At 44.9% G+C, this 25615-nt stretch overlaps 1 protein-coding gene across 2 annotated transcripts in view; it reads left to right on the top strand.

Annotated features, from left to right (window-relative positions):
- The window catches only part of CNTN5 (contactin 5), an 897557-nt gene that overhangs the window by 296566 nt on the left and 575376 nt on the right, over positions 1 to 25615 (top strand). For both annotated transcript variants that reach the window (XM_060234908.1, XM_060234909.1), the window contains one exon: positions 5323 to 5452. In XM_060234908.1, the coding sequence (XP_060090891.1) occupies positions 5398 to 5452 (55 nt within the window). In that variant the 5' untranslated portion in view covers positions 5323 to 5397. The remainder of the gene's footprint in view (positions 1 to 5322; positions 5453 to 25615) is intronic.

Below are 25615 nucleotides of genomic sequence, written 5' to 3'. Positions count from 1 at the left end.
GCAACCCTATGGAACATGAGAGAGTCTAATGACCAGAACATGACAGGGAGTTCCAGTGCTTTAGATCAGAAACCTGGCATGAGATGGAAATAGGATTTTGTCGACAATCTTAAACTTTAGTTAGATTAATAGGGGAGAAAGGATTTGCTGAGGTACCCAATTATTTAGGGGTTTATAAGTTAAGTAAGTAAGTAAAATTTTATTTGTATCCGGCCCTCCCCCGCCACGGCAGGCTCAGAGATAAAAGAATTATCTTTAAAGATTATCTTTAAAGATTAAAGATAAAAGAATTATCTTTAATCAGAGTTAGAAATGTAGTTGTTACGCTGTTGATGTCTCATGAAGATGCTGAATGGGGAACCAGCTTGGCATATCAGTTAGAGCAGGGGTGCCAAACATTCAGTTCGGGGGCAGAATCATGCCCCCAGAGGGCTCCTATCAGGCCCCTGAACAACTGGCTGCCATCTACTTCCTTCTCCCTATATCTTGCTTCCTTCTGCATCTCAACTTGCTTTGCAAGGCTTGCTCAACTGCACAGGAACTACAGAGCAAAACCTCTATTTTCTCCATTGGCTGAGGCTTCTCCCTTGGAGAGGAAGGTGGGAGGAATAGCTTGCTTTGCCAGGCTCTCTCGATAGCGGTGCTGAGCTAGTGAGCCAAGCCTCTCTTCTTTCTATTGGCTGAGGCTCCTCCCCCCCCCGCCCCATCCCCTGGGGAAGGAAGGAAAGAGCCAGAGCTTCCTTTGCCCAGTTCCCTGGATCCCATGGGAGAAATACAAAGAAAGCATCTTTAAGACCAATGAGTGCTAACATTTTAAGCATGTTTTAAGTTTTTTAAAAACAAATATTTGTGTTTGTGTTCTTTATAAAATTTGTATCTCTGCTACCTAATCTTAATTAGGCACACATGTGGCCCGGCCCAACATGGCTCGGCCCAACCCTACATGGCCCGGCCCAACGAGGTCTCATTTATGTCAGGTCTGGCCCTCATAACAAATGAGTTTGTCACCCCTGCTCTAACCAGTACATCCAATTGTCTCTTAGGTGCCAGAGCTACTGAGTGTATGTTGCAAATTTCTGAAGATACCCATTATACCCAGCACCACATTTTATCAGAGTATTTAGAGAACAACCACAATCCTAGAGAGCATTTCCCTGCCAAAATTCCTGGAAGAGAACTGGATGACCTTGTTTCAGTCTAGCAAACTATTTCTTACTCCATTAATGGATCAAAGGCAAATATAATGTCAAATTAAAGAGCTGTTGGTGTTGTGGAATGCCTGCTTTTAAAACCTTTGATGTCAGCATGTGCATTAACTTCCATACACACACATATAGAAGAAAACTAGGAGTGTTTTTCACAATCGGTTTGCTCTATATGTCAACTGTTTGCAAAATGCCACCACACAATTTGTAATGAGATTTTTTTCAATAAAAAAAAATTAAATCCCAGTTTTCTCAAAAAAAAGGGGGACCTCAAGGCAGTTTATCACATCACCATCTCCCCTTCCACCTTATCACAACAACGACCCTGTGAGGTAGGTTAAACTGAAATCATGTGATCTGCCCAAGGTCATCCAATGAGCTTCCATGGCAGAGTGCATATTGTGATCCCATCACCCAGAGCCTAGTCCAATACTTTAACTCAGGGGTGTCAAACTTAAGAAGTCCAGATCTGCCATAAATGAGACCTTGTTGGGCCAGGCCAGCTGTGTCAAAAATGTAATGCCAGGTAGCAGTCATACTAGACAATATGCAGTAATAAGAAAACAGTTTTAAAAGAAGAAGAAGTCATTGGATTTATATTCCGCCCTCCACTCAGAGCAGCTCACAATCTCCTTTATCTTCGTCCCCCACAACAAACACCCTGTGAGGTGGGTGGGGCTGAGAGGACTCTCACAGCAGCTGCCCTTTCAAGGACAGCTCTTGGGAGAGCTATGGCTGACCCAAGGCCGTGCCAGCAGGTGCAAGTGGAGGAGTGGGGAATCAAACCCGGTTCTCCCAGATGAGAGTCCGCACACTTAATCAGTACACCAGACTGGGTCTTTCAAGGACAACTCCTGAGAGAACTATGGCTGACCCAAGGCCGTTCCAGCAGGTGCAAGTGGAGGAGTGGGGAATCAAACCCGGTTCTCCCAGATGAGAGTCCACACACTTAACCACTACACCAAACTGGCTCTCATGTCTTTTGCTGTGCTTGGCTACTCATTTGCAAGGTCCACTGAGTTCCATGGGGCTCGTTTCCACGCAAGTGCAGATAGGGTTCCCCTCAGTCACTTTCCATTTTTCACAATACATGAATTATTTTGTTCCTGTGTTTATATCTAAAGAAGTCCTGTGCTGTTACAGATGCTCAGCTGCAGCATGAGAACACTGCTGAATAGGGGTGGTTGGAGGGGGGGAGAATACTTATCGGCCCTCAGGAAAGTTAAATATTCATGGGACATACTTATTTCCCAGAGGTTTGGCCTTCAAGATATTCACCAAAGAGATAACTCACCAACCCAGCGAGGATGCAGAAACATAGATTATAACAGAAGTGAAAAACGAAGGCCACTGGTATGAATGTTTAATTGGGAAGCATTCCCCTCCCCCTCCCTGAGGCTCAGATAAGCTGCAGGCACTGTGTGTGGGAAGTTACTTGACAACTTGGTCACTGTACTTTGTTTCAGGGGAGAAGACTTTATGCATAAATATTAAGAAATGGATGGTTCTTAGCTTCCTGGAGGGCAGAGTTGCTAGTAGGGTTGCCAGGAGATTTTTTTTTTGGGGGGGGGGGGAGGGAGACTGTGGGTGGGGTTGCAGACTTGAGGGACATCAGCGGGGTACACCTTAGATGCCGCTCTCCAAAGCAGCCATTTTCTCCAGGTGAACTGACCTCTGTTGCCTGGAAATCAGTTGTGATTCCAGGAGATCTCTAGCCACCACCCTAGTTGCCAACTCTGTGTTAATAAATTCCTGGGGATTCAGGAAAGGACTGTGTATAATGCCATGAAGGCAAACATCAAGAGAGTAGGGATGGATGCAAGATGTTGGGGGAGGGGGTTAGCATCACATGCACAATGACATCACTTCTGGGGAATACCTGTAAGCAATGACAGTAGGACTAGGAACTGATGGAAATGCTAGTCTGCAGTGATTCCTAGAGCTACCACCATTCCAGGCATTCCTTGGAAGTGGCATCATTTGTGTGGCAGATGCTGGCGAGATTTTTGTTAATTTTCTATTTAACGTTTAATGTCTTCCGTACTGTAAATGGGAAGTTGGGAAGAGGGGATTCCCCATTCTGATTATAGATTTGGCATCCCAACATGGAGTCAGCCCCCCCAAAGCAGCCATTTTCCCCAATGGAACTGATATGCATAGCCTGGAGATCGGTTGCAGTTCCAGGAAATCTCCAGGACCTGCATGGAGGTTAGTAGGGATATGCACTCCCAGAGTTGTTATTGCTAGAGATGGCATGTAGCAGGGCATGAAGACATGGTCCACAGACACCATTGCCTGTGAGACAGCCATAATATGGAATATAGGAGTTCACCAAAAGCAAAATCCAGGAGGTTCAGCTGTGGCTATCTCTCTGTCTGTCTGTCTGGTATTGAAGAGAAATTCAGCAGAATTGTCCAGGGAATTTCTACACATCTCTAGCCAAATTTTGCTTACCAGGACACATACACAGAATTTGATGGATTTTAGTTAGCCTAGGAGAATTACGAGCAGGGAGTGGGTTCGCCATTGCTGATTTTCCATTTAGCCAGTTTACTAAGTTATACATAGCACTGCAGGAGAAATGTGTGTGTTTTGCCCAGGACACAAGGATATAACAAGAAAAGCAAGAGGCATTCATCCATCCTCTGTGTGGGGGGTGGTGTTGATGGTGCATTCTATCCAGTTACCAGAACATCCCTTTCCCAACATTCCCTGGAAACATTCCCATGAGTCTGAAAGGTGGTCTTCAGTAACTTTTGCAGTGGTTTCCAGAGATCTTCAGAGCATGCTTTGTGCCCTGACTTAGATAGTCCAGGCAAGCCCGATCTCGTCAGATCTCAGAAGCTAAGCAGCGCCAACCTTAGAAAATACTTGGAATGGAGACATCCTTGGAATACCAGGGTCGGGAGGCAGGGGTAGGCTATATTAAGCCACTTCTCTGAATTTTCTCCATGCCCCAGTAGGAGGCACCAGAAGTCAGCAATGACTTCCAGCTGTATGTGCATGACAACAAAAGAGAGAATGTTTTGGATTCTTTCTCCAGAGATCACAGATCAGTTTGCATATGTTAGGGTTGTCAGCCTATAAGCAGGGCCTGAATCTCCTGGAATTCCAATTGATCATTGGACTACAGAGATAAGATCCCTTGGAGAAAATGGCTCTCCCCTCCCCAAGTTAAGGATTTTCCAATATGAAGTTTGTATTGGATTAGATTAAAATTAAAACATTTATTATTTTTAAAAAATGAAGTTAGCAGCCTTGTCAAAAGATTGAAGGAGATTCTGGGAGTGCAGGATCCCATAATGACTCCAGGTCAGCCAGTGGGGCTGATAGGATTATAGGGTTCAGGTCTCCTCAGGAAGTTCCTAGTCAGTTGAATCCAGGGGAATGGAGACTGAGCCAGGTTGCTGAAGAAAAACCGTAGGGCCTGCATATGAAGCGTTCACAGGAACCCGTGCTGTGGGCATATTGAGGCCTGTGGAGGACTCTTCTTAAAGGTGTCAGGATAGGGTTGTCAAGTTTCCCCACCATCATTGGGGGGGTGGGGTTTGGGAAGCTGGCACAAAGACATCACCCAAAAGTGGTGTCCCTGTTTGAGGGTGGAATTCCCCACTGACCAGCAAAGGATCAACCCCCCCCCCCCAAAAAAAAGTGAGAAAACCCCCGCTAATACCCAAGGGGCTGCCAACCCTGTGTCAGGATCAGCATTGCTGGGGTGACTCATAACAGCTGGAGGCAGAGTGAGAGAATTCTTAGTTGTACATTGTGTATGGATGACAACTCTGGCTTGGGAAATTCCTGGAGATTTGATACCTGGGCTGGGGAATTTGAGAAAGTGAGGAATATGATACTACCAAATCTGCCATTTTCTCCAAGGGAAGTTATCTTTGTGATCTGGAGATCAGTTCTAACTTTGGGTGAACTCCAGGCTCCACCTGGAGGTTGGCAACAGTAACTTGTAGGATAAGGCTCTCCATTGAGCGTACCTTGTTCTAAGGGCCTCCTCATTCCTTGAGCGAGCCCTGTAATTGTTCTTACATGTTGTCAGAAGTCGTTTGCAGTTGCAGACAGAAGCAGGAGGAAGTCCTTATCAAAGAGCTGTGTTTTCTTTCACCAGGCTGCGTTTTAATGAAGAAACCTCCGAGCTGCTAACAGTGACACAAGTGGAGGCCGAAGACCTCAGAGGCAAACCATGCAGTCGTCATGGAAACTCACACTGTTTCTGTCACTGACTAGCTGTCTTACAGGTAAGAAACTCTCACTCTTTCATTTTAAGGAGGCGCAAGGAGAGAATGGAAGCCTAGAAAGGAAACAAGCATTGAAAGTAATGCATGTTCAAGAGGCACGTGCAGACAAGTACTGGACACCAAGGTTTTAGGGTTGCCAACTTCCAGGTGGGCCTCTGGCTACACAGATTGATTTCCCTGAATAAAATGTCTGCTTTGGAGGGTAGGTTCTGTAGCATCATACACCGAGTTACCTTCCCTCCTGAAACTCTGCCCTCCCAAGGCCCCACCCCCAAATCTCCAGGAATTTCCCAACATTCCTACCAGGGTTAGAAGAGTAGGAATCAGCTATGTTGGTCCTGAAGTTGATTAAGAGTTGCATAGCAAGGGCCCAATCCACAAAGTTTTGAATTGAAACTTTCCCACAAGTGTAAGCTGAGGAATCAGACCCTGACAACTCCAGGCATACCAAGGAGCTATTTCAGCTGCATGTACCAGCAGATGTATACTGCCCACAAGTGCAGTTTGCAGTTGGGCAGAGCAGCGGCTCACAACCACACTTGGTCAACTTTTACATTGGATCCTGGACAAACAGGACCCTTGCTTTGTCTAGGTAGGGATTGTTACAGTTGGTTTGACCAGTCATTGCAGCCTAGACCAAAGAAGTCAAGGCATGTGGCTCCTCTGGTGCTTTGGGACTGGGTGACAGCTCTGGATTGGGAAATACCTGAAGATTTGGAATGTGCAGCCTGGGAGTGCAGGTTATGGAGAGAGGTGGAACCTCAGCAGGGTATAGGGCCATAAAGTCCGCTGCCATTTTCTTCAGGGGAACTGATCTGTGTTACCTGGAGAACAAGTGTAGTAGTAGGAGGTCTCCAGATGCCACCTGGAGGCTGACAATCCTATTTCATCTTAGGTGAAGTTAGAGGTCTCATCAAGCTAAGCAGCACATATGAGCTTCCCTGAACTCCTCTTATGGTTTCTCTACACCACTACCCTGTCTGTGAGAGTGTGACTCAACTGAGGTAAATCTCTTTGAATATTGTGCCATGTTTCCCTGGATGTATTTTGGATAAGGTCTTAGGACCGAAACCAGTTCATCTTGTATTGGTGTTTTTACGTATATTGAAGGGCTTCCAGCAGTGAACTGCACTTGATTAGTAGACCTTGTCTTACTTAAAGAACCAGATATAAGAGCTACAATTCGGACGATATACAATTTAGACTGTAATGAAGATATGAGACAAACACAAGTCTGGTTTTTGTTCTGTTTATTAATTGTAATATATTGTGGAATCACTTTTTGTATATAGATGTTTATATTGATGTTGGAAATAATAAGATTATTTGCATTAAAAGTTTTGGTGCCACATGACACTATATTGTTAAACATTCAACTGGGGTAAAGGCATTATTGAATCCAGGGCTAGAAACCTGACATTTTGCTCTATGGATCATATAAGCAGGGCTTTTTTGTAGCAGGAACTCCTTTGCATATTAGGCCACATACCACAGATGGAGCCAATCCTCCACGAGCTTACAGGGCTCTTCATACAGGGCCTACTATGCAAAGGAGTTCCTGCTACCAAAAAAAAAAATCCCTACGTATAAGTATAAATCTGGACTGAATGGCAGTTTGCAAGTTGAAATTTCAGTTTGGGCCCAATAATTGTTCAGATGTCTTCTTTGTTTGCTGTTTCTGACTGTTCTGTGGTTTCACTGTCATTCATTCCTTGGAGGGGTTTTTTTTTAATGAATAAGTTATAGTGGTTTTATCTTGGTTTCAGAAATATGGATCTATTGGGTAGGGTGAGATATGCATTATTTGACCTTTGGGGGGGGGGGATATGTAGTTTAACTCCATTGAAGTCTTTTGCATGCTACAGTTTTCTATCAGTTGATATTTCAGTGTATCATGAGATTTCGAAATAGAGCAGGATAAGATTGATGGACAGAATTGGAACCGCTTGGGCGTGTTCAGCAGAATGTTTGTTTGTTTGAATTGAACTGAATGGGCTGCTTGTGAAAGCATTGAGACTTTGCCTTGTTCCACTATTGAGGGCTGCTGGCTGAGCAACTTAGATCCAAGCCACTCTCTCCTGCTGTGAACTGCTTCTGAAATCCTTTGCGTCTCAGCCGGTAATAATTATTTAATGGAAGGCCCAAACACCTTTCTGTTTTATTTTAGCAAAGGCAATTAGCAAATATCTTCCTGAGTGGAACGAGTTGGTGCTTCTATCATATCATAGCCCACGTGTGTGTTTTTTCCCCTTCAGTAGCAAAGAAATGTTCCAAAAAGAAAACTACAGGATGTATCGTGTTCATGGCTGATGTTCAAATTGCATTACATTACATTACACACTAACATTGCCAGCTCTGGGTACGAAGCTCAGAGGAGATGGGGGGCAATAGACTTCCTCCTCTGAACCTTCCATTTCCTCCATGGGTACTGATTTCTGTAGGCTGGAAGGCTTCCCCAGATGCCACCTTGAACTTGTGCAACCCACAGTGACCAGCCTGCACAAAACTGAATCAAGGTGATCTCCAGCGTCTTTGCATCTTGTATGATACTGCAACTAGTTATAGGGGCTATCATGTGGAAGGCCTCTAAGAACTTCAACTGATTCAACCTACAGCAGTCAGATTGCTTACTGGACCCCATAGAATTGAGTATATCTTGCTGGTTTTGAAGCAATTTCATGAACCATCGTTTTGTCTCCTAGAGCAATTCAGTGTGCTTTTGAGAACTTTATAGTTTGAGATGGTGCGGAGCTAGGTTATCATACGCATTGCTTGTTCACTTGTACTTGCCTACGTTTCAAGAGTATCTGTTGATGTCCTGTTTTGTTCTACATTTATAAATTAGATGAGTGGCTCCCTGAGGAAGGACCTTCTTGGTTTTGGTGCCCAGATTGTAGATGCCCTTGTCAGACACATCTGTCAAGTCCCTACTTCAATAACCTTTTGGTTTTCTGAAATAATCTTTTTTTTTAATTTACTGAATGCTTTGGTCATATGTGATTCCCTACGGTTTCTGGATTTTTCACTGGCATTATTTGGCTTCATGCAATTGTGTTTGGTGCTGATTTCATTTTAGTTGGATGTAGTTGTCAATCTAATATCTCATCATCTTACTTAAAGCAGCTTCGGGGACCTGAAATGGTGGAGATCTAGAGGTTAAATTTAAAATTTAAAAAATCAATATAAATCTTTCCCTTTCAGCCCACTCAAAACGATGGCTCACTTATTTCAATTCCTTCTTGTTACAAACAACATAGTATGCTTAATTAAACCACGGCTTTCCATGACATTTGAACTGAGCAATTCTCTTTATTGCAATGTGCTCTACGTGGGGCTTCCCTTGAAGTGTCTGGAAACTACAGTTTGTCCAAATTCCTGCAGCAAGAATGTTGACTGGAGTGGGTTGCAGGAAACATATCGCTTCGGTCTTGTTTCATCTGTACTGGATTCCAATTTGGCCCCGGGCCCAACTCAAAGTGCTGGTATTGACTATTAAAACCCTCTGTGGTTTGGGACCAACATACCTTAAGACCACCTTTCCCATACGAACCTACCTGCATTTTAGGTCTCTCTTCTGAAACCTTCCTTTGGGTGCACTGTTATTTGAAGTTAGACAGGCAGCAACCTGAGAAAGGACCTTCTTGGTTATAGAGTCAAAACAGTAGAAGAGATATTAATCTCCCCTTTTTAATAATTATCTTCCCCCGGCAGGTAGATCTTTTCATTTTGTGTTCTCTTATTAATCCTCCTTCATACTGATTTAAAAAAAAAATGGTGTGTGTGTGCATGTTTGTGTGTTCTTTTTAAAGCTGGTTTTGATACTTTAGTTGGGTGGAAAGGTGGAATAAAAATGGTTTAAATGTCTGTCTATTCATGTATTTATATTTGTGTTTTTGTTCACTAAACACGATTGTTCATGTGAAAATGTAATAATATAGAATTTCGATCTCTGCCCTTTTCTGTGTCTGTCTGTCAGTGAAAAATAAAAACTATTTTAAAAATGGTTTAAATGTGAAAAACATTTTTGCCCAAAATATAGATACTAGAAATAGTTGTTCTTTAGTGTACACTAACTAAGACTAATGGACCCAGACTGTCCATGAATTATGTATATTGTAAGAATTATTGTAAGAATTGTCAAACTCTAGGTAGGGTTTACAACCTCTAGGTGGCACATGGAAATCTACAGCTATTGATCTCCAGGTGACTAAAAACAGTTCCCCTAAATGGCTGATTTGAAGGTGAATTGTATGTCCCTCCCCTCCCCAAACTCTGCCTTCCCCAGGTTCCACCCCCCCCCCCCCAATTCTCCAGTTATTTTCCAACCTTTATATGGGGCCTGGAGATTTCTTGAAATTACAACTAACTTACAGACTACAAAATAGGGTTGCCAAATCCCCCATGGCTGCCAGAGGGGACTCTTTTGGGGTGCACACAGGCATTATGATATCGCCCAGAAGTGACATATTGTGCAGGGACGCTCTAGGAATTTGTGAGAAACTCTGTGGTTTTGCATGGGGACATTACAGCAATTTGGGGGACAACTCTATGATACTGACTTCCAGACTATAAAATAGGGTTGCCAAGTTCCCCATGGCTGCCAGAAGGGACTCTTTTGGGGTGCACATAGGCATGATGATATCGCCCAGAAGTGACATATTGTGCAGGAACGCTCTAGGAATTTGTGAGAAACTCTTTGGTTTTGCATGGAGACATCACAGCAATTTGGGGGACAACTCTATGGTCTCCCCAAATTGCTAGAGCGTCCCTGCACGAAACCATAGAGTTTCCCACGAATTCCTAGAGAGTCTCTGTGTGACTTTCCTGGCATGAAACATCAATTCTGGGCATTACACACACTGTGCTTTGATGGGATTCTTTGTGGGACGGGGATCCCCCCAGAGACCTCCTCCCTGCCGGTGGGTTGGGGCCCTCCAAACTGGGGGATCCCTCTCCCCCAGAGGGAACTTGGCAGCCCTACTACAAAAATCAGTCCCCTGGAGTCTTTTGAAGGGGAGACCCTATATTACTGCTGAGATCCTTCTCTTTCCCAAACCCATCCTCTCCAACCTCCGCCCCCAAACTCCAGGAGTTTTCCAACCTGGAGCTGGTAACCCTGATCACTCCATAAATACATATGGGACCTTAGATAGTACGCAGGGCTCTTTTTCTAGCAGGAGCTCCTCCCCCCCCCCCCCCGATGTAGCCAATCCTCCAAGAGCTTACAGGGCTGTTAGTACAGGGCCTACTGTAAGCTCCAGGATAACTGGCTACATCAGGGGGCGTGACCTAAAGCAGAGGAGCTCCTGCTAGAAAAAGAGCCCTGGATAGTAGCATATGCAAACTGTAAACTCCGTCTAAGAGGCTCTTGCAATATTTATTTATTAAAACATTTATACTGTTTAAAAAAAATTATACTGTACCTTTCCATGTGGTTCAAGACCAATACAAATTTAGTCACAGGGGAGGGAGAATGGAGGCGCAAACAGAGGTTCACAGTTGGGTTGAGGATTAGGTTTGCAGTTGTAGCAACCCATTTTTAGGTGTTCTGGTTAAGGGAATTCCTTCCTTGTAGGATCTGGCTTCATGCAGACTTAGCCCGCAGTGCATTTAGGATGTATTTTTTCCTGGGCCCCATAGTACAGAATGGAGCTTGCTTCAGAGAAGACTTGTTTCCCTTTCCTCCTGGACACACCAAGAGTTTAGAAGACATTAGTCCTGGGTGAAAGAAGATATGAAAATCTTTTATTTCTCCCCTTAAAGCAATTCCATATACTGTTATCAGATGTTCCAATCCGTCTGTTCCTCAAATGAGACTCTTCTGCCCTTTTGAAATGCAAAGCACCAGAAAAGGGAAAGATTAGCATTACCAAAAGAAAAAAAGAAAAACCAAACAATAATAATAATATTGCACTTTCCTTGAAATTAAATGCTAAGCAGAGAATTAGTTTGAAGAAGCGCAGAGCACTGAAAGCATTAGTCAGTCACCCAGGAATGCTGTTTAAAATTAAATACCTGTTTGCTTTTTCTTTGTTTTCAGTTGCTATTGATTCCTGCCAGGTATTCACTGAGGTCTGTGTTATCCTGTTTAATTCATTGACTAGATCCCCAGATTTATTGCAGCTTTGCTAAAGAAGATTATTGTAGAAAAAACAATGTTTGATTCACTGCTATTGTGTGTTGCATTTACCTCTACAAATAACATTTGCGCTTGTGGAATTTGCATGCATTAATAGCTGCCATGCTGCTTGTTGTTTCTAGAATGTACAGTCCAACAAATGTTGACTATCAAACTGTCCATCATTGGTAGCATTGCAAGCTCTGGGTTAAGAAATACCTGGATATTTTGGGGGTGGAGCCTAAGGAGGGCAGAGTTTGGGGAGGCATGAGGCTTCAATGCGGCATAAGGCCACACAGTCCACCTTCTAAAACAGTCATTTTTTTTTTCATGTGAACTTATCTCTGTTGCCTAGGGTTGCCAATCCCCAGGTGGGGGCAGGGGATCCCCCGATTTGGAGACCCTCCCCCCGCTTCAGGGTTGTCAGAAAGCGGGGGGAGGGGAGGGAAATGTCCACTGGGAACTCTATTATTCTCTATAGAGATTTATCCCCATAGAAAGTCATGGAGAATTGATCCGCATGTATCTGGGGCTCTGGGGGAGCTGTTTTTTGGGGTAAAGGCACCAAATTTTCAATATAGCATCTAGTGCCTCTCCCCCAAATACCCCCCAAGTTTCAAAATGATTGGACCAGGGGGTCCAATTCTATGAGCCCCAAAATAAGGTGTCCCTATCCATTATTTCCTATGGAAGGAAGGAATTGAAAAGGTGTGATGGCCAGAACTCCCTTTGGAGTTCAATTATGCTTGTCACAGCCTTGATCTTGGCTCCACCCCTAATGTCTCCTGGCTCCACCCCCAAAGTCTCCTGTCTCCACCCCCAAAGTCCCCAGATATTTCTTGAATTGGACTTGGCAACCCTACTGTTGCCCAGAGATCAGTTGTAATCCTAGGAGATCTTCAGATACCTCTTGGAGGTTGGCAGCCCTAGGGTAGCAGAACATGGGTAGAGGAATTATAGAATCATATGAGTTGGAAGGAACTTCCAGGATCATATAGGAAGGCTGTGCGTATTACAGGGATTCCTGGAATATGCAGTCAGGGACATATTGTATACAAACATTAAGGGATTGACATTGGCAATGATGGGCCACTTAGTAGTAAGGCTGGTGGTCAAGTTTTATCCCCGACATGACTCTGTACCCAAGTCTAATGTTCACATTTGTTGTTAGATGAAAGTAAACAGATGCTCTTTGGATGCTCTTGCAGTATATGCTAAATCTTCTTCTGGAGATCCCAGTATCTGGGGTGTAGAGTGGATAGGATTGCCAGCCTCAGCTCCTTGTGGGGGATCCCCCATTTGAGGGGAGGCTTCCCCCAGCTGGCCAGTGGGGGAAAACCCTCCACCAAAGAGGGACATCACCGTGTGATGTCCCCAATGTGATGACATCACTCAGAAGTGACATCACGTGGGGACACTGTTTTTTGGCAAACTGTATGGTTTAAGCCCAATTCAACCATAGAGTTAGCCCAATAAATCAGAGCATCCCCTGTGTGATATCCCCAATTTGATGATGTCACTTTTGGGTGATGGCATCATGTCAAGGACACCCACCTCCAGAATGCTCCCCCCCCCAAATCCCCCCACTGAACTGGTGAGGGGACCTTGCAATGTTTGCAGTTGACCAGTTGTGTCCCAGTGTCCAGTCTGTTGTAATATAGAATTTATTGGAAACATTTAAGAATAACCCAGCCCCAGCTACATGGTGGCTCATGGCTGTGATATGTGATCACTTCTCTGCTCAATTTGTAATTTTGATAAAGAAGTTGGTCTCAACATTTGGAGGACTCGAGGTGGTTCTAAATCATGTCACAGATCATTTGAGTGTGTCTGTTCTTCTGCTTGTTTCCTATAGCCATCTCCTGCTCCATCTGATGTCCACCCAACCAGTGTTCCCTCTAAGCTGAGTTAGTGTGAGCCAGCTCACAATTTTTTAGCCTCCAGCTCACACATTTTTGTCTCAGCTCAGGAAGAATGTCCCTAGAACAAACTAATTTATGCAGTAGCTCACAACTTTAATGCCAGTAGTTCACAAAGTAAAAATTTTGCTCACAAGACTGCACAGCTTAGAGGGAACATTGCACCCAACCCAGTGACCAGGGGCATGTGTGGAATTACTTTACACAGAGTGCTTTCTGCATCTAGATCCTGGCAGGGTGGCAGGGGAGATTATGTGGCTTGTCCCTGAAGGATTTTAGCACTTAGCTTCTAAGGCTGAGAATGTTCATTGAATGTTCCAAATTGGATCACAAGTACTTTATGCATTCTTACAGCACTGTCAGACAATTGCAATTAGGTCCATTAATTTCTGAGTATGTGTCAGCATTCTGAATCCTACAGACTGAACTGGGGGAAAGCAGCATATAAACTTCAATTACAGATAACCTGAAACAGGCCCTCTCCGACCACCGGCAGGGGATGGGAATGTAGGTGACCAGGTCCAAGTTGAGAAATTTCTGGAGATTTGGAGATGGAGCCTAGGGTCCCCTGAAGTCCCTGGTTCAATCCCCAGCATCTCCAGTTACAAAGAACCAGGCAGGAGGTGATGTGCTGAGACCTTAGAGAGCTGCTTCCAGTCTATGTGGACAATACTGATGTTGACAGACTGATGGCCTGATTCAGTATAAGGCAGCTTCATGTGTGTTCAGGTGAACACACACATGTTCAGGTGACAGTCCGCCTTTGTCACCGGGACTTAAGGTGGATTACACAGGGTGAGTCAACACATTCAACAGGATCCATGATTTATAGAGCCAACCAGAAGCCTAAAAAAAAAAAAAACAACTGAAGCAAAATGTGCCCCAAATAAGTCAGTGTTGAACATGACATCTTAAACAATGAAGAATGACACAATGGGATCCAGCTCACACCAAACTACACACAGTAGTACAGACCACAGTCCCCAATAACTTATCTGATAACTTTTTCAGAGTGCTATCCTATTGTCTGTGTAGAAGAGCCCTCTTGAATAATACAGTTTTGCACAGTTTGCAGGAAGTCTGGAGAATGGGAACCTTCCTAACTTTCTCAAGCAGGCCATTCCTCAAGGTGGGGGCCACAACAGAAAAGGCACGTGTACGGGCAGTTGTTGATTTTGCCTATTTGTAGGTTGGGACCTGCAGAAGACCTTGCTTATCAGTGAAAAGGTTTGTACTTTGTGCTGGAACATGGTAGAACATCTTGTAAAGGATCTCTATGCATTAGGGCCACCCACAGAGAGCGGTGGAGGACAGGGTTCCCTCCCCCATCCTAATACTGGCTCTAAGTGCACCTCCTTATTAATCACCGTAGGACAATATGAAAACCCAACAGGTAAATTAAAAATGTGACTTATTTGGGGCACATTTTAAAAATATTTATATTTTATTTGTTTACTGTTCTGTTCACCTTTTTAAGAGAGCCAGTTTGGTAAGAGAGCCAGTTTTGTGTAGTGGTGAAATGTGCGGATCCTTATCTGGGAGAACTGGGTTTGATTCCCCACTCCTCCACTTGCAGCTGCTGAAATGGCCTTGGGTCAGCCATAGCTCTGGCAGAGATTGTCCTTGAAAGGGCAGCTGCTGTGAGAGCTCTCTCAGCCCCACCCACCTCACAGGGTGCCTGTTGTCGGGGGAGAAGATATAGGAGATTGTAAACTGCTCTGAGTCTCTGATTCAGAGAGAAGGGTGGGGTATAAATCTAGGGTTCCCAATCCCCCCGCTTTAGCGGGAGACTTCTGGGTTCCCAGCTTAATCTCCCGGTCTTCAAAAATTGAGAAGCGGGGGGGGGGGGGTGGAGGGGGGTGAGAACATACCTATAGAGCTCCTGTTGTAGAGCTCCTGAGCAGTTTGTAAAATCCCTGTCCCTTTAAGGCTGGGCAGGAAGGAGGAAACAGGAAGGGCTTCGGAGAACGGCCCCTCCCTTCTTTGCTTTCGTTTTCTCAGCAGGCACAGTTCTCCGGAAGAAGACCAAGTAAGTATTTGTGTGTGTGTGTGAGAGAGGGAGGGAGATTCCTTGGTATGGAGGCCCTCCCTCCCTTTAGAAAGTGTGTGTGGGGGGGAGGGAAATGTCTACTGGGCACTCTATTATTCCCTATGGAGAATGATTCCCATAGGGAATAATAGGGAATTGATCCGTGGGTATTGGGGGCCCTGGGGGGCTATTTTTTGAGGTAGAGGCACCAGATTTTTAGTATAGCATCTAGTGCCTCTCCCCAAAATACCCCCCAAGTTTCAAAACGATTGGACCAGAGGGTCCAATTCTATGAGCCCCAAAAGATGGTGCCCCTATCCTTAATTATTTCCTATGGAAGAAAGGCATTTGAAAAGGTGTGCTGCCCCTTTAAATGTGATGGCCAGAACTCCCTTGGAGTTCAATTATGCTTGTCACACCCTTGTTCCTGGCTCCACCCCCAGTGTCTCCTGGCTCCACCCCCAAAGTCTCCTGGCTCCGCCCCCAAAGTCCCCAGATTTTTCTTTAATTGGACTTGGCAACCCTATATAAATCTGCAGCCGTCTTCTTCTTCTTCATGCCGAGAGTGAAGCCAAGTTACAGGATGCAAAATGAACAGATTGGATAAGACAAGCAAGGAACAGAGCAATTGGACTAGGATTACAGATTTAGAGAACAATGCAAATAACGAACTATCTAAGGCAATGTATTCCCAACCCCACTGGCTCTCCCATGTTCTCACTCATTCTTACAGCAGGAGAAAGTGGGGGTGAGGCTGCAAATGCAGCAACATCATTTCTGCTTGCCATGTCCATGAAGCTCTAGGAATTTCCCCAATCTCTGTGGTCTTTACCATAGAGATTGGAGAAGTTCCTATAGAAGTACACTGCTTGCCCTTCCTGTTTCCCCACCTCCAAAAATTCCCAGGAGCAGGCCTGTCAACCCTACAACACAGAAAGGGCATTGCAAAGGCAATGATGGTACTTCGAATAATCATTGCATTGGTTACAATCCTATTCCACTGTAAAGGTGTTGTCCTGAGTTGTTCCATTCTACTACAGTAAAGTAGAAGTTACCTTACAAAGGAATTTCAAAGGAAGTTTGGAAAGAGAGACTGCTGAATTGCAACAGATAACAAAACTCAAGACAATGCATCCACCTGGATTGAATTTAGGTTTCCTGTCTCATTATCAATGCTGATTTGTCCATGCCTACTACCCCGTGGTGCAGTTTGGTAAAGCTGCAGTTCTGCAGTCCAAGCTCTCTGCTCACGGCCTGAGTTCAATCCTGGCAGAAGCTGGGTTCAGGTAGCCGGCTCAAGGTTGACTAAGCCTTCCATCCTTCTGAGGTCGGTAAAATGAGTACCCAGTTGCTGGGGGTAAAGTGTAGATAATTGGGGAAGGCAATGGCAAACCACCCCATAAAAAGTCTGCCGTGAAAACATCGTAATGTAGCATCACCCCAGAATTGGAAACATCTGGTGCTTGCACAGAGGACTACCTTTTACCTTTTTTTACTACCCCTCTGCATATCGCACCTAATCCAATCACCTGTTGTCATTTGACTGCTAATGTCATTTGGCATCTAAAATCATTCCACTATCCAATACATAGGATAGATGGACTCACATTCTAACTATATCTGAAGAGTGAGCAGCGACTCTCACAAAAGCTCATATCTGCCCACAACTTTTGTTAGTCTTTAAAGTCCTACTAGACTCTTACTCTTTTCTCCTGCTACAACTTTCATCTGTATTTAAAAAATGTGTTCTTCATGCTGCTGATGCCATTAGCCTGTAGCTATCTACAATGCCCTTCTTATGATCTGTTTCTTGATCACACCAGTGTGCAATGGAATGTTGACAGAGTGGGATGAAATGTGGGGAACTGGCTTATAGGTACAGAGATAATTGAATTGGACACCAACAGGATCGGGCTGGTTGTCAAGGTAAGCGCTAATTCAAAGAATGCACTTTTGCCTTTGTCCCTTTTGACATTTGATCGCACCGCTCTGCAATTATGGCCTGTGTTGTGTTACTGCACTCACCGAAGCATGTGTGCCGCTGAAAATGCTTTCTCTATTGATTGTGTTCCTACATGGTTCACTAAGTCAGGTGCTTTAGCATTTTAGCTATTGGGATTCTGGACTGCACGCTTTGAGACAAAAGCATGGATGTGGACACTGCTTGAACTCCATGTTCAGAGACAGCGTTTAAATAGTAAGATCATAAGGGCTCTGTGTAGAAGGGACATCTGTTCAAGCCAAGATTAAATAGAAAAGAGATTCAATGCTGAATGAAAGGATGGGGAGCCCCCAACAGGGTCACATCCGAGACAAGAAATAACTCACTAAGTAGTTTCCTTCCTTCCTTCCTTCCTTCCTTCCTTCCTTCCTTCCTTCCTTCCTTCCTTCCTTCCTTCCTTCCTTCCTTCCTTCCGAACATAAGAGAAGCCATGTTGGATCAGGCCAATGACCCATCCAGTCCAACACTCTGTGTCATACAGTGGCCAAAAAAACCCCCCAAGTGCCATCAGAAGGTTCACAAGCGGGTCTAGAAGCCCTTACACTTTGCCCCCCGCCTCAAGCACCAAGAATACAGAGCATCACTGCCCCAGACAGTTCCAATAATATATTGTGGCTAATAGCCACTGATGGACCTCTGCTCCTTATTTTTATCCAATCCCCTCTTGAAGCTGGCTATGCTTGTAGCCACCACCACCTCCTGTGGCAGTGAATTCCACATGTTAATCACAGTGGATGAAGAAGTACTTCCTTTTATCCGTTCTAACCCGACTGCTCAGCAATCTCATTGAATGCCCACGAGTTCTTGTATTGTCAGAAAGGGAGAAAAGGACTTTTCTCTACTTTCTCCATCCCATGCATAATCTTGTAACCAACCTTCCTTCCTTCCTTCCTTCCTTCCTTCCTTCCTTCCTTCCTTCCTTCCTTCCTTCCTTCCTTCCTTCCTTCCTCCCTTCCTTCCTTCCCTTGTTGTGTAATGCTCTTCCTCCAGAGGCCAGCCTAGGTAAGCCTTGCCAACATCCAGTTGGGGCCTGGTGCTGTCTCACCTGAGGTGGCAAGCACTGATCTTCAGACTGTTCAAAGAACAGTTCCCTTGGCAAAAATAGCTAAATCCTAAACAGAGTTACTCCATTCTAAATCCATTTAAGAGTTCCCTTGGCAAAAATAGCTGCATTGGGGGTGGCTTCTATGGCATTTTACCCCAACTCTACCTTCATCCAAACTCCCCCCACCCCCATCTCCAGGAATTTCCCAATCTGGAGTCAGCAATCCGATAAACCTTCAGTGCAATCCTAAATAGAGTTACCCCATTCTAAATCCATTGAAGCTACTGGGCTTTGAAGGGTTAACTATGCTTAGGATTGCTCTGATAGTCCTCCTTTTGGTCAGCAGATCGAAATCTCTTTTGATCCCACTGGATTTTTGGATTCGGTGGGATGCCAATATTTTTTAATACTACTTCCCACACACACACACCGCTTCTGTAGTTATGGGTGTTGTATTGCATACACATTTTAGTGTGTCCTTAGTCTTCTGAATATCTCTCAAAAATTGTAATGTATTCGATGGCTCTTATCTTTAAGCACAGGGGGGCTTCTAGTTTACCCTTTCCCTACAGGTAAAATGTAATCAAGAAACAAATGAATTAAAAAAAATACAACCCACAAGATCAGACACTGAAAGCTGCAACTTTTAAAGATTTAGAGAGCTCAGCGCTGCTGCATTTAGTTAAAAGCCACGAGTGAATCGTAGGTTTGAGAGCTCGGAAGGCTAATAAGCGAAAATTAATGTATTTCACTCTCTCGATCCTATATTTCACTCCTGGCTTTTAACTAAACACCGCTATTCCTCCAGACCGAGGATTCGCATGGACAGGCATCTGCTCTGGGACCCCGAGTTGGCTGCTTCAAATCAGAAAGCAGCAGGGCTCCACTGAACAGCCGGCCGAGCCATTTATACAGCAGTACCCAAATTACCCTTAAGAGACGAACACGTGTCGCACGAACGCAAGTTTCGCCACCCCTGCCTGACGTTTTGACCTCCAGGTGCTGGTGGGAGAAAGAACTTACGTCTCTTCTTATTAGATCCCTCCCTCTCCATCTGGCAAGCTGAAGGCTCGGCATAGAACAGACGGGACAACCTCTGAATGCTTCCCAAAAAACTGCCCAGCGTGCAGCACTTGGAATCATTGCAGTCACTACCAGCATAAGGATTCATTGCCTGCAGGATCAAAAAGTCATTAAAGTCCCGTCCAACACGTGCACCTTTCTTTCTGGCCAGAGTGCTTTTTCCGCTCTCCTTTCCCCCTTGCACCTTCTGTCCGGTTTTGTCAAGTCCAGCGGACGGGGGGGAGTCTTTCAGTTCGGGTAAGATGGTTTGTTTCTGCCCAGTAGACAAGGCAATCAGGAAACGGACCACCTGTCATTTGGCAAGTCAGATAGGAAAACGCTCTCCAAGAATGTGTGGCAGACAAAAAGGGTTATATATTTGACTAATGCTTGTACAGAGGCTTCATTTCTGGAACCGGCCCTTCCATGCAAAGTCCTCCTTCATATGCCAGCATTTCCTTTATGCCAAGGGGGTGGTGGCATCAGTTCTCTCTCAAGCCTTGTATTATAGAAGAGGAGGCCTAGCGATGCATGGAGGAGATTTCTGAAGAAGGCAATGTTCCAAGTCCTCCCTGTACATTGAGAGAGTGGCAGGATTGTTGCTGAAGCAATGCACCAGTGGAAGCCAGGGTCGGCCCTGCCACTAGGCAAACTAGGCAATTGCCTAGGGCGCCAGCCTTCTTGGTGCGCCAAATGGGGTGCTCTCCATGTGACTCAGTGATGTTTTCAGTGCGGGGGGGGGGGGCACCAGAAGTTCGCCTTGCCTAGGGTGCCAGACAGTCTAAGGCTGGAATGGAATGGGAAATGTCAGCTGGGGATAGGGGATTCCTGCTGCCCCCAAGGATGGCTGGCAACCCTACTGCCAAGTGTTTTGAGAAAGGAAGCAAAGCCAGTTAAGTTTCCGAATGCCCATTGGAGACTGGCTATGCAGATTGTTTTTTTAGATGATGCTTTGGCAGCAGCTGCCAGCACAGCACAAGGATCTTAGAATCACCGAATTAGGAGGGGCCACACAGGCCATCTAGTCCAACCCCTCGCTCAATGCAGGACCAGCCTAGAGCATCCCTGACAAGTGTTTGTCCAGTTGCTGCTTCGAGGCTGCCAGTGAGGAGGAGCTCACCACCTCCCTAGACCACCAGTTCTAATGCTGAACTACTGCTGTAGAAGGAGTAATATCCTAATATCCAGCCAGTACCGTTCTGACTGTAATTTAAACCCATTATTGTGAGTCCCACCCTCTGCTGCCAACAGGAGCAGCTTCCTGCTGTGTGTGGCAAGATTGTGACAGCTCTGCAAATACTTAAAGGGAGCGATCCTGTCCCCCCCCCCCCCCAACCTCCTCTTCTCCATACTGGACATTCCCAAGTCCCTCAGCGTTTCCTTGCAGGGCTTGGTCTCAACACCACGGATCATCTTCATTACTTTCTTCTGCACCTGCTCCATTTCTGTCCACATCCTTTTTGAAGCGAGGCCTCCAGAACTGCATATAATACTCTGAGTATGGCCTGAACAATGCAGTGTATGGTGGGACTAGAACGCCTTGTGTTTTGGATGTCATGCCTCAATACCTTATTAGCCTTTTTTGCCTCTGCATCACACTGACTTTTAGCTTACAATCCACCCATACCCCGAGATCTTGTTCATGCGCACTGTTACCCAGGAGTGTATCTGCCCATCTAGTGTCTGTGCTTCTAATTTTTATTACCCAGATGTTGTAGAATTCTGCCTTGGTCCTTGCCGAATCACATCTTATTCACATCTGGAATCTTTTCTTGTTGAATTCTATCTTTGTCTTCCAGTGTGTTTGCTACTCCTCCCAATTTGGTATTCTCTGCAGATTTAATGAATATTCCTTCCACCCCCTCATCCAGATAATTTAAAAAAAGATGAACTCATGTTCTTGCATGCGCCCACGATGAAGATTATGTGACTGAAGGTAAGCTGTGTGTATGTAAGAAAATATTTAAAAATAATGTCCATTTAAAAAGTCCTTCTTAAACTGATAGTCCTTCCTTTGATATGCAAAAAACCCTGCTTTTTATTGCACTGGAATTTGGGCCTCTGAAGAATGACTACATTTTTAATGCTACTTTCCCCTTCGCCCCCCATTTTGTGATTATTGATATTGTAGTATTGTGAATATAGTTTTAGCATTCTGAAAGTTGCTTGAAAAATTGTAACATATTTGACGATTTTTAAGCATGGTGCAGCTTCTAGTTTACCCCAATGGTATAAGGTTAAAGAGATAAATGAATAAAACAATATGACCACAAGGTCAGAGAGAGGCATTGGCTATGCTGCCTTTAAGGACTTTACAGCAGTTTGTTCTTACTTTGATCATCAACTAGGGTTGCAGAGCTGTCAGCCCCCAGTAGTTTTTTGGTAGATCCAAGTAGGCAGCCATGTTGGTCTGAAGCAGTTGAACAAAATAGGAATCAAGTTCTGAAGAAAACTTTGTTGGTCTTAAAGGTAACCTTGACTCCTGCTTTGTTCAGTAGTTTTTGATGTTGAGGCCAGCCACTGCTGGTTGAGTAACTGGAAGCAACATCATGCATTCCTGCAACGCTCTAGCAACGCCCCCAAATTCAGTGGTTTATGTATGGTGCCACTTCCAGATTTGCATGATGCCATTTCCGGTAAGGTCATTTTTCTAGGGTTGCTAGGCATGGCCAGGCAACCAGTCTCTCTGTGTGTGTGTATGGGGGACATCTTACTAGAGGTCAGGGCCCTGGCCAGTAAAATAATGACATTGCCAGCAATCCACTGATGTCACTCCCTGTTTACCCAGAATTGCATCAGGATGCTGCCAACATCTCCCCTCATTTTCTAACATTTCCCCTCTACTGGCCAGATGACTGGTGGTGGGAAAATGGCTGCTGGCCATGGGGGATCTTAAGAACAGGCCTCAGATTCAGTGGGAGCTCACAGGAGTGCAGCTCCTGAATCTTTCTGAGAGTTCCGCCTCCTCTTTCTGAGAGTTCCACCTCCTTGTCCATTGAATAGTATTGCAGCTGCATAACAATCCCTGAATGAGCTCCACCACCTATTTTTCTACAAAACAGCCCCTGCTTAAGAACATAAGAACATAAGAGAAGCCATGTTGGATCAGGCCAATGGCCCATCCAGCCCAACACTCTTGTGTCACACAGTGGCCAAAAAACCCAGGTGCCATCCCAATAGGAGGAATGGCAAGCTTGATTTTCACTCCCATTTTCTCCCACTACTTCAGTGGGCACTTGCAGGCAATGGAGGGCAGGCCTCTCGTTCCACCACCTAATTTAGTGATTTTGCTTATGCTTTGGGAATGATTCACTCATGGTGTGATTCCATGCTGCTCTGAGAATGGGGATATCAGGAAACCATATTACTTTTACTTCAAGGAGTCACCTCTTAAGGAAGAGGGCAGGCTAAGTTCACATGAGGAGAAGTCATGTAATCACCTTTACCCAGATTTCTTTATGCACAGATTTTCAGTGGCTTGGGATTGCACTTTAGGGAAATATTTCCCACACCGTTATATAGGTATAGCTGGTAGACAATCACCTGTTGTGGTGGCCTCTCAGCTGGAATGTAATTAAGCATTTTTCTCCTGGGGCTCCACAAAATGCCCTCATAACGACATAAGACAACGGCAATAGAAACATTTCACAGTCTTATTATGGCATATTCTCCTCGAGGGCCGGTACTTTGGAGAAGCGTGTCTTATGAGGGCACAGGCTATGTAGGCAAGAAATGAAAGCCATAAATAAAGTAAGAGGAGAAGGGAAGGACTGAATAAACAAATTGGCAAAGTGTGGAACCAGCATCAGAGGTGGATAAGATGAGAACATGAAGAAACAACTTCAGGAGAACCAGCGGTGGTTAGAGAAGATACCAGCATGAGGAGCTCACAGAGACTCAGTGCCAGAGTTGAGCCAAAAGGACCCATCAGACAAAATCAAGTAATCAGAGATTATCCCAAGAATTGAAGCCAGAAGAGGTGAGAAATCAGAACTAAGAGCAAGAGCTAATATGGGCTATGGGTACCCAGGAACAGTCTGATCTGTAGCCCTGTTAACTCATCAGATGAACTTATCCATAGGCTACTGGTGTTAGCCCTTGTGGTATTTGTTAGATGGTCATGAGGAAATAAGGACTGAGCTTTCTGAAGGAAGTGCCCAGCAGGGGACTAGAAATGCTTTCAGAACTATAGGATCGCTAACCCTCCAGGTAGAGCCTTGGTGAGCTCCCAGAATTACAACTGTTCCCCAGACCACAAAGATCAGTTCCTTGGAGAAAATGGCTGTTTTGGAGGCTGGCATTATAACTCACTGAGGTCCCTCCTCTCTCCAAACCCTCCCCCCCCCCGGTTGTACCCCTAAATCTGTAACCCCTAAATCCCAGCCTGGAGCTGACAACCTCATGTCTGCATGTTCAGAAGAGATTCTTAAATTGGTTAAAATTGTCAAGAAAAGTCCACTAGTCTAAAAGCTCAATGGTGTGGTGTGTTTCTGGAACATGTTTATGCCAAGCCCTAGAAAAGACAGTCATTTGTGGACTGAGCGGTTGACTGCAGTTGTTACACACCACTTCTTTGTCAGCTTTACTCTGGCAACTCAGGTTTATTTATATATTTATATATTCATTTATTTAATTTATATCCCGCCCCCGCCCCCACCCCCACCCCCAAAGGCAGGCTCAGGGCCGCTCACAAATTAAGGGTCACACAATCACATTAGTGCGACCAAATAGGATAAAACAACAATAAAAACATAAAAACAATTATTAAACATCTACGTGCGCTAATAACATGGTTTTAGATGGCAGTCAAATTCTAATGGTGGTTAGTTGTTCTAGGAGGTCTCAGGATCGCCATAGTGGGATGAGGTGGACCGTTGGCAGTGTCTTTATGGGCCAGTCCCATTGCTGCAGGTGTTTCCATCATGAAAATGCATGGCTGAAGAGTGCCATTTTGCAGGCCCTGCGGAACTGTGGGAGCTCTCGCAGAGCCCTGACCTCCTCCGGCAACTCGTTGCACCAGCTAGGAGCAGCAACGGAAAAGGCCCTGGCTCTCGTTGATTTGAGCCTCACTTCTCTGATGCTGGGAACTGTCAAACAGGTTTTGAGACCCGGACTGAAGTGCTCACTGGGGCATAGGTTCTTGTAAGGGGTTGCTCTTTGTCCTGTTCCCATTTAATTGAATTTATTTTTTAGATTTATACCCCACCCTTTCCCACAAGTGGGCTCAGGGCGGCTTACAACAGAAATTTAGACACCTATTACAGATTTAAAGACATCATAAAAACATAAACAGTATAAAAACAAAGGCAATACAGCATCACAAACACAGAGGGAAAGCCAACAACAGCATATAGGCTGATATCTATCAACTCAGCACAGTCACCATGACGATAAGGTGATGGGGAGATAAGTTAATACCAAAGGGACACCCGACAGATCAATTAAAAGCCTGGTGGAAGAGCTCCATCTTACAGGCCCTGTGAAACTTTGATAAGTCCCACAGGGCCCGGATCTCCAAGGGGAGCTCATTTCACCAGGTAGGGGCCCGGACTGAAAAGACCCTAGCCCTTGTTGAAGCCAGTTGGGTGTCCTTAGGACCAGGGACCACAAGAAGATGTCATGCAGCAGATCTCAAAACCGGGGGGGGGGGGGGCGCTCATGTGGGAAGAGTCATTTCACACAGACACCCTGGAGAAAATTGCTTCCTGACCCCAAAGTAGTGGTCAACATTTATCTTGGTGTGTAAGAAAGGGCCATGAGAATTAAACATGAATGCAACCTATATTCCCTCTAAGCTGCAGAGTCTTGTGAGCAAAATTCTACTTTGTGAGCTACTGGCATTAAAGTTGAGAGCTACACACTTAACCAAACTGGCTCTCTAGCACAACTCATTTGCATATACCACACACCCCTGATATCACTGGAAGGTGTACAAAATCATATCAGCTTAGCATCTACCTTAAAATGCTTCTTGAATTAAAATTGTCA

The sequence above is a fragment of the Heteronotia binoei genome, chromosome 3 (assembly GCF_032191835.1).
Source record: "Heteronotia binoei isolate CCM8104 ecotype False Entrance Well chromosome 3, APGP_CSIRO_Hbin_v1, whole genome shotgun sequence".
NCBI classification, from domain to species: domain Eukaryota; kingdom Metazoa; phylum Chordata; class Lepidosauria; order Squamata; family Gekkonidae; genus Heteronotia; species Heteronotia binoei.
The sequence above is the reverse complement of the archived record's forward strand: the minus strand, read 5'-3'. Positions and strand labels throughout refer to the sequence as shown.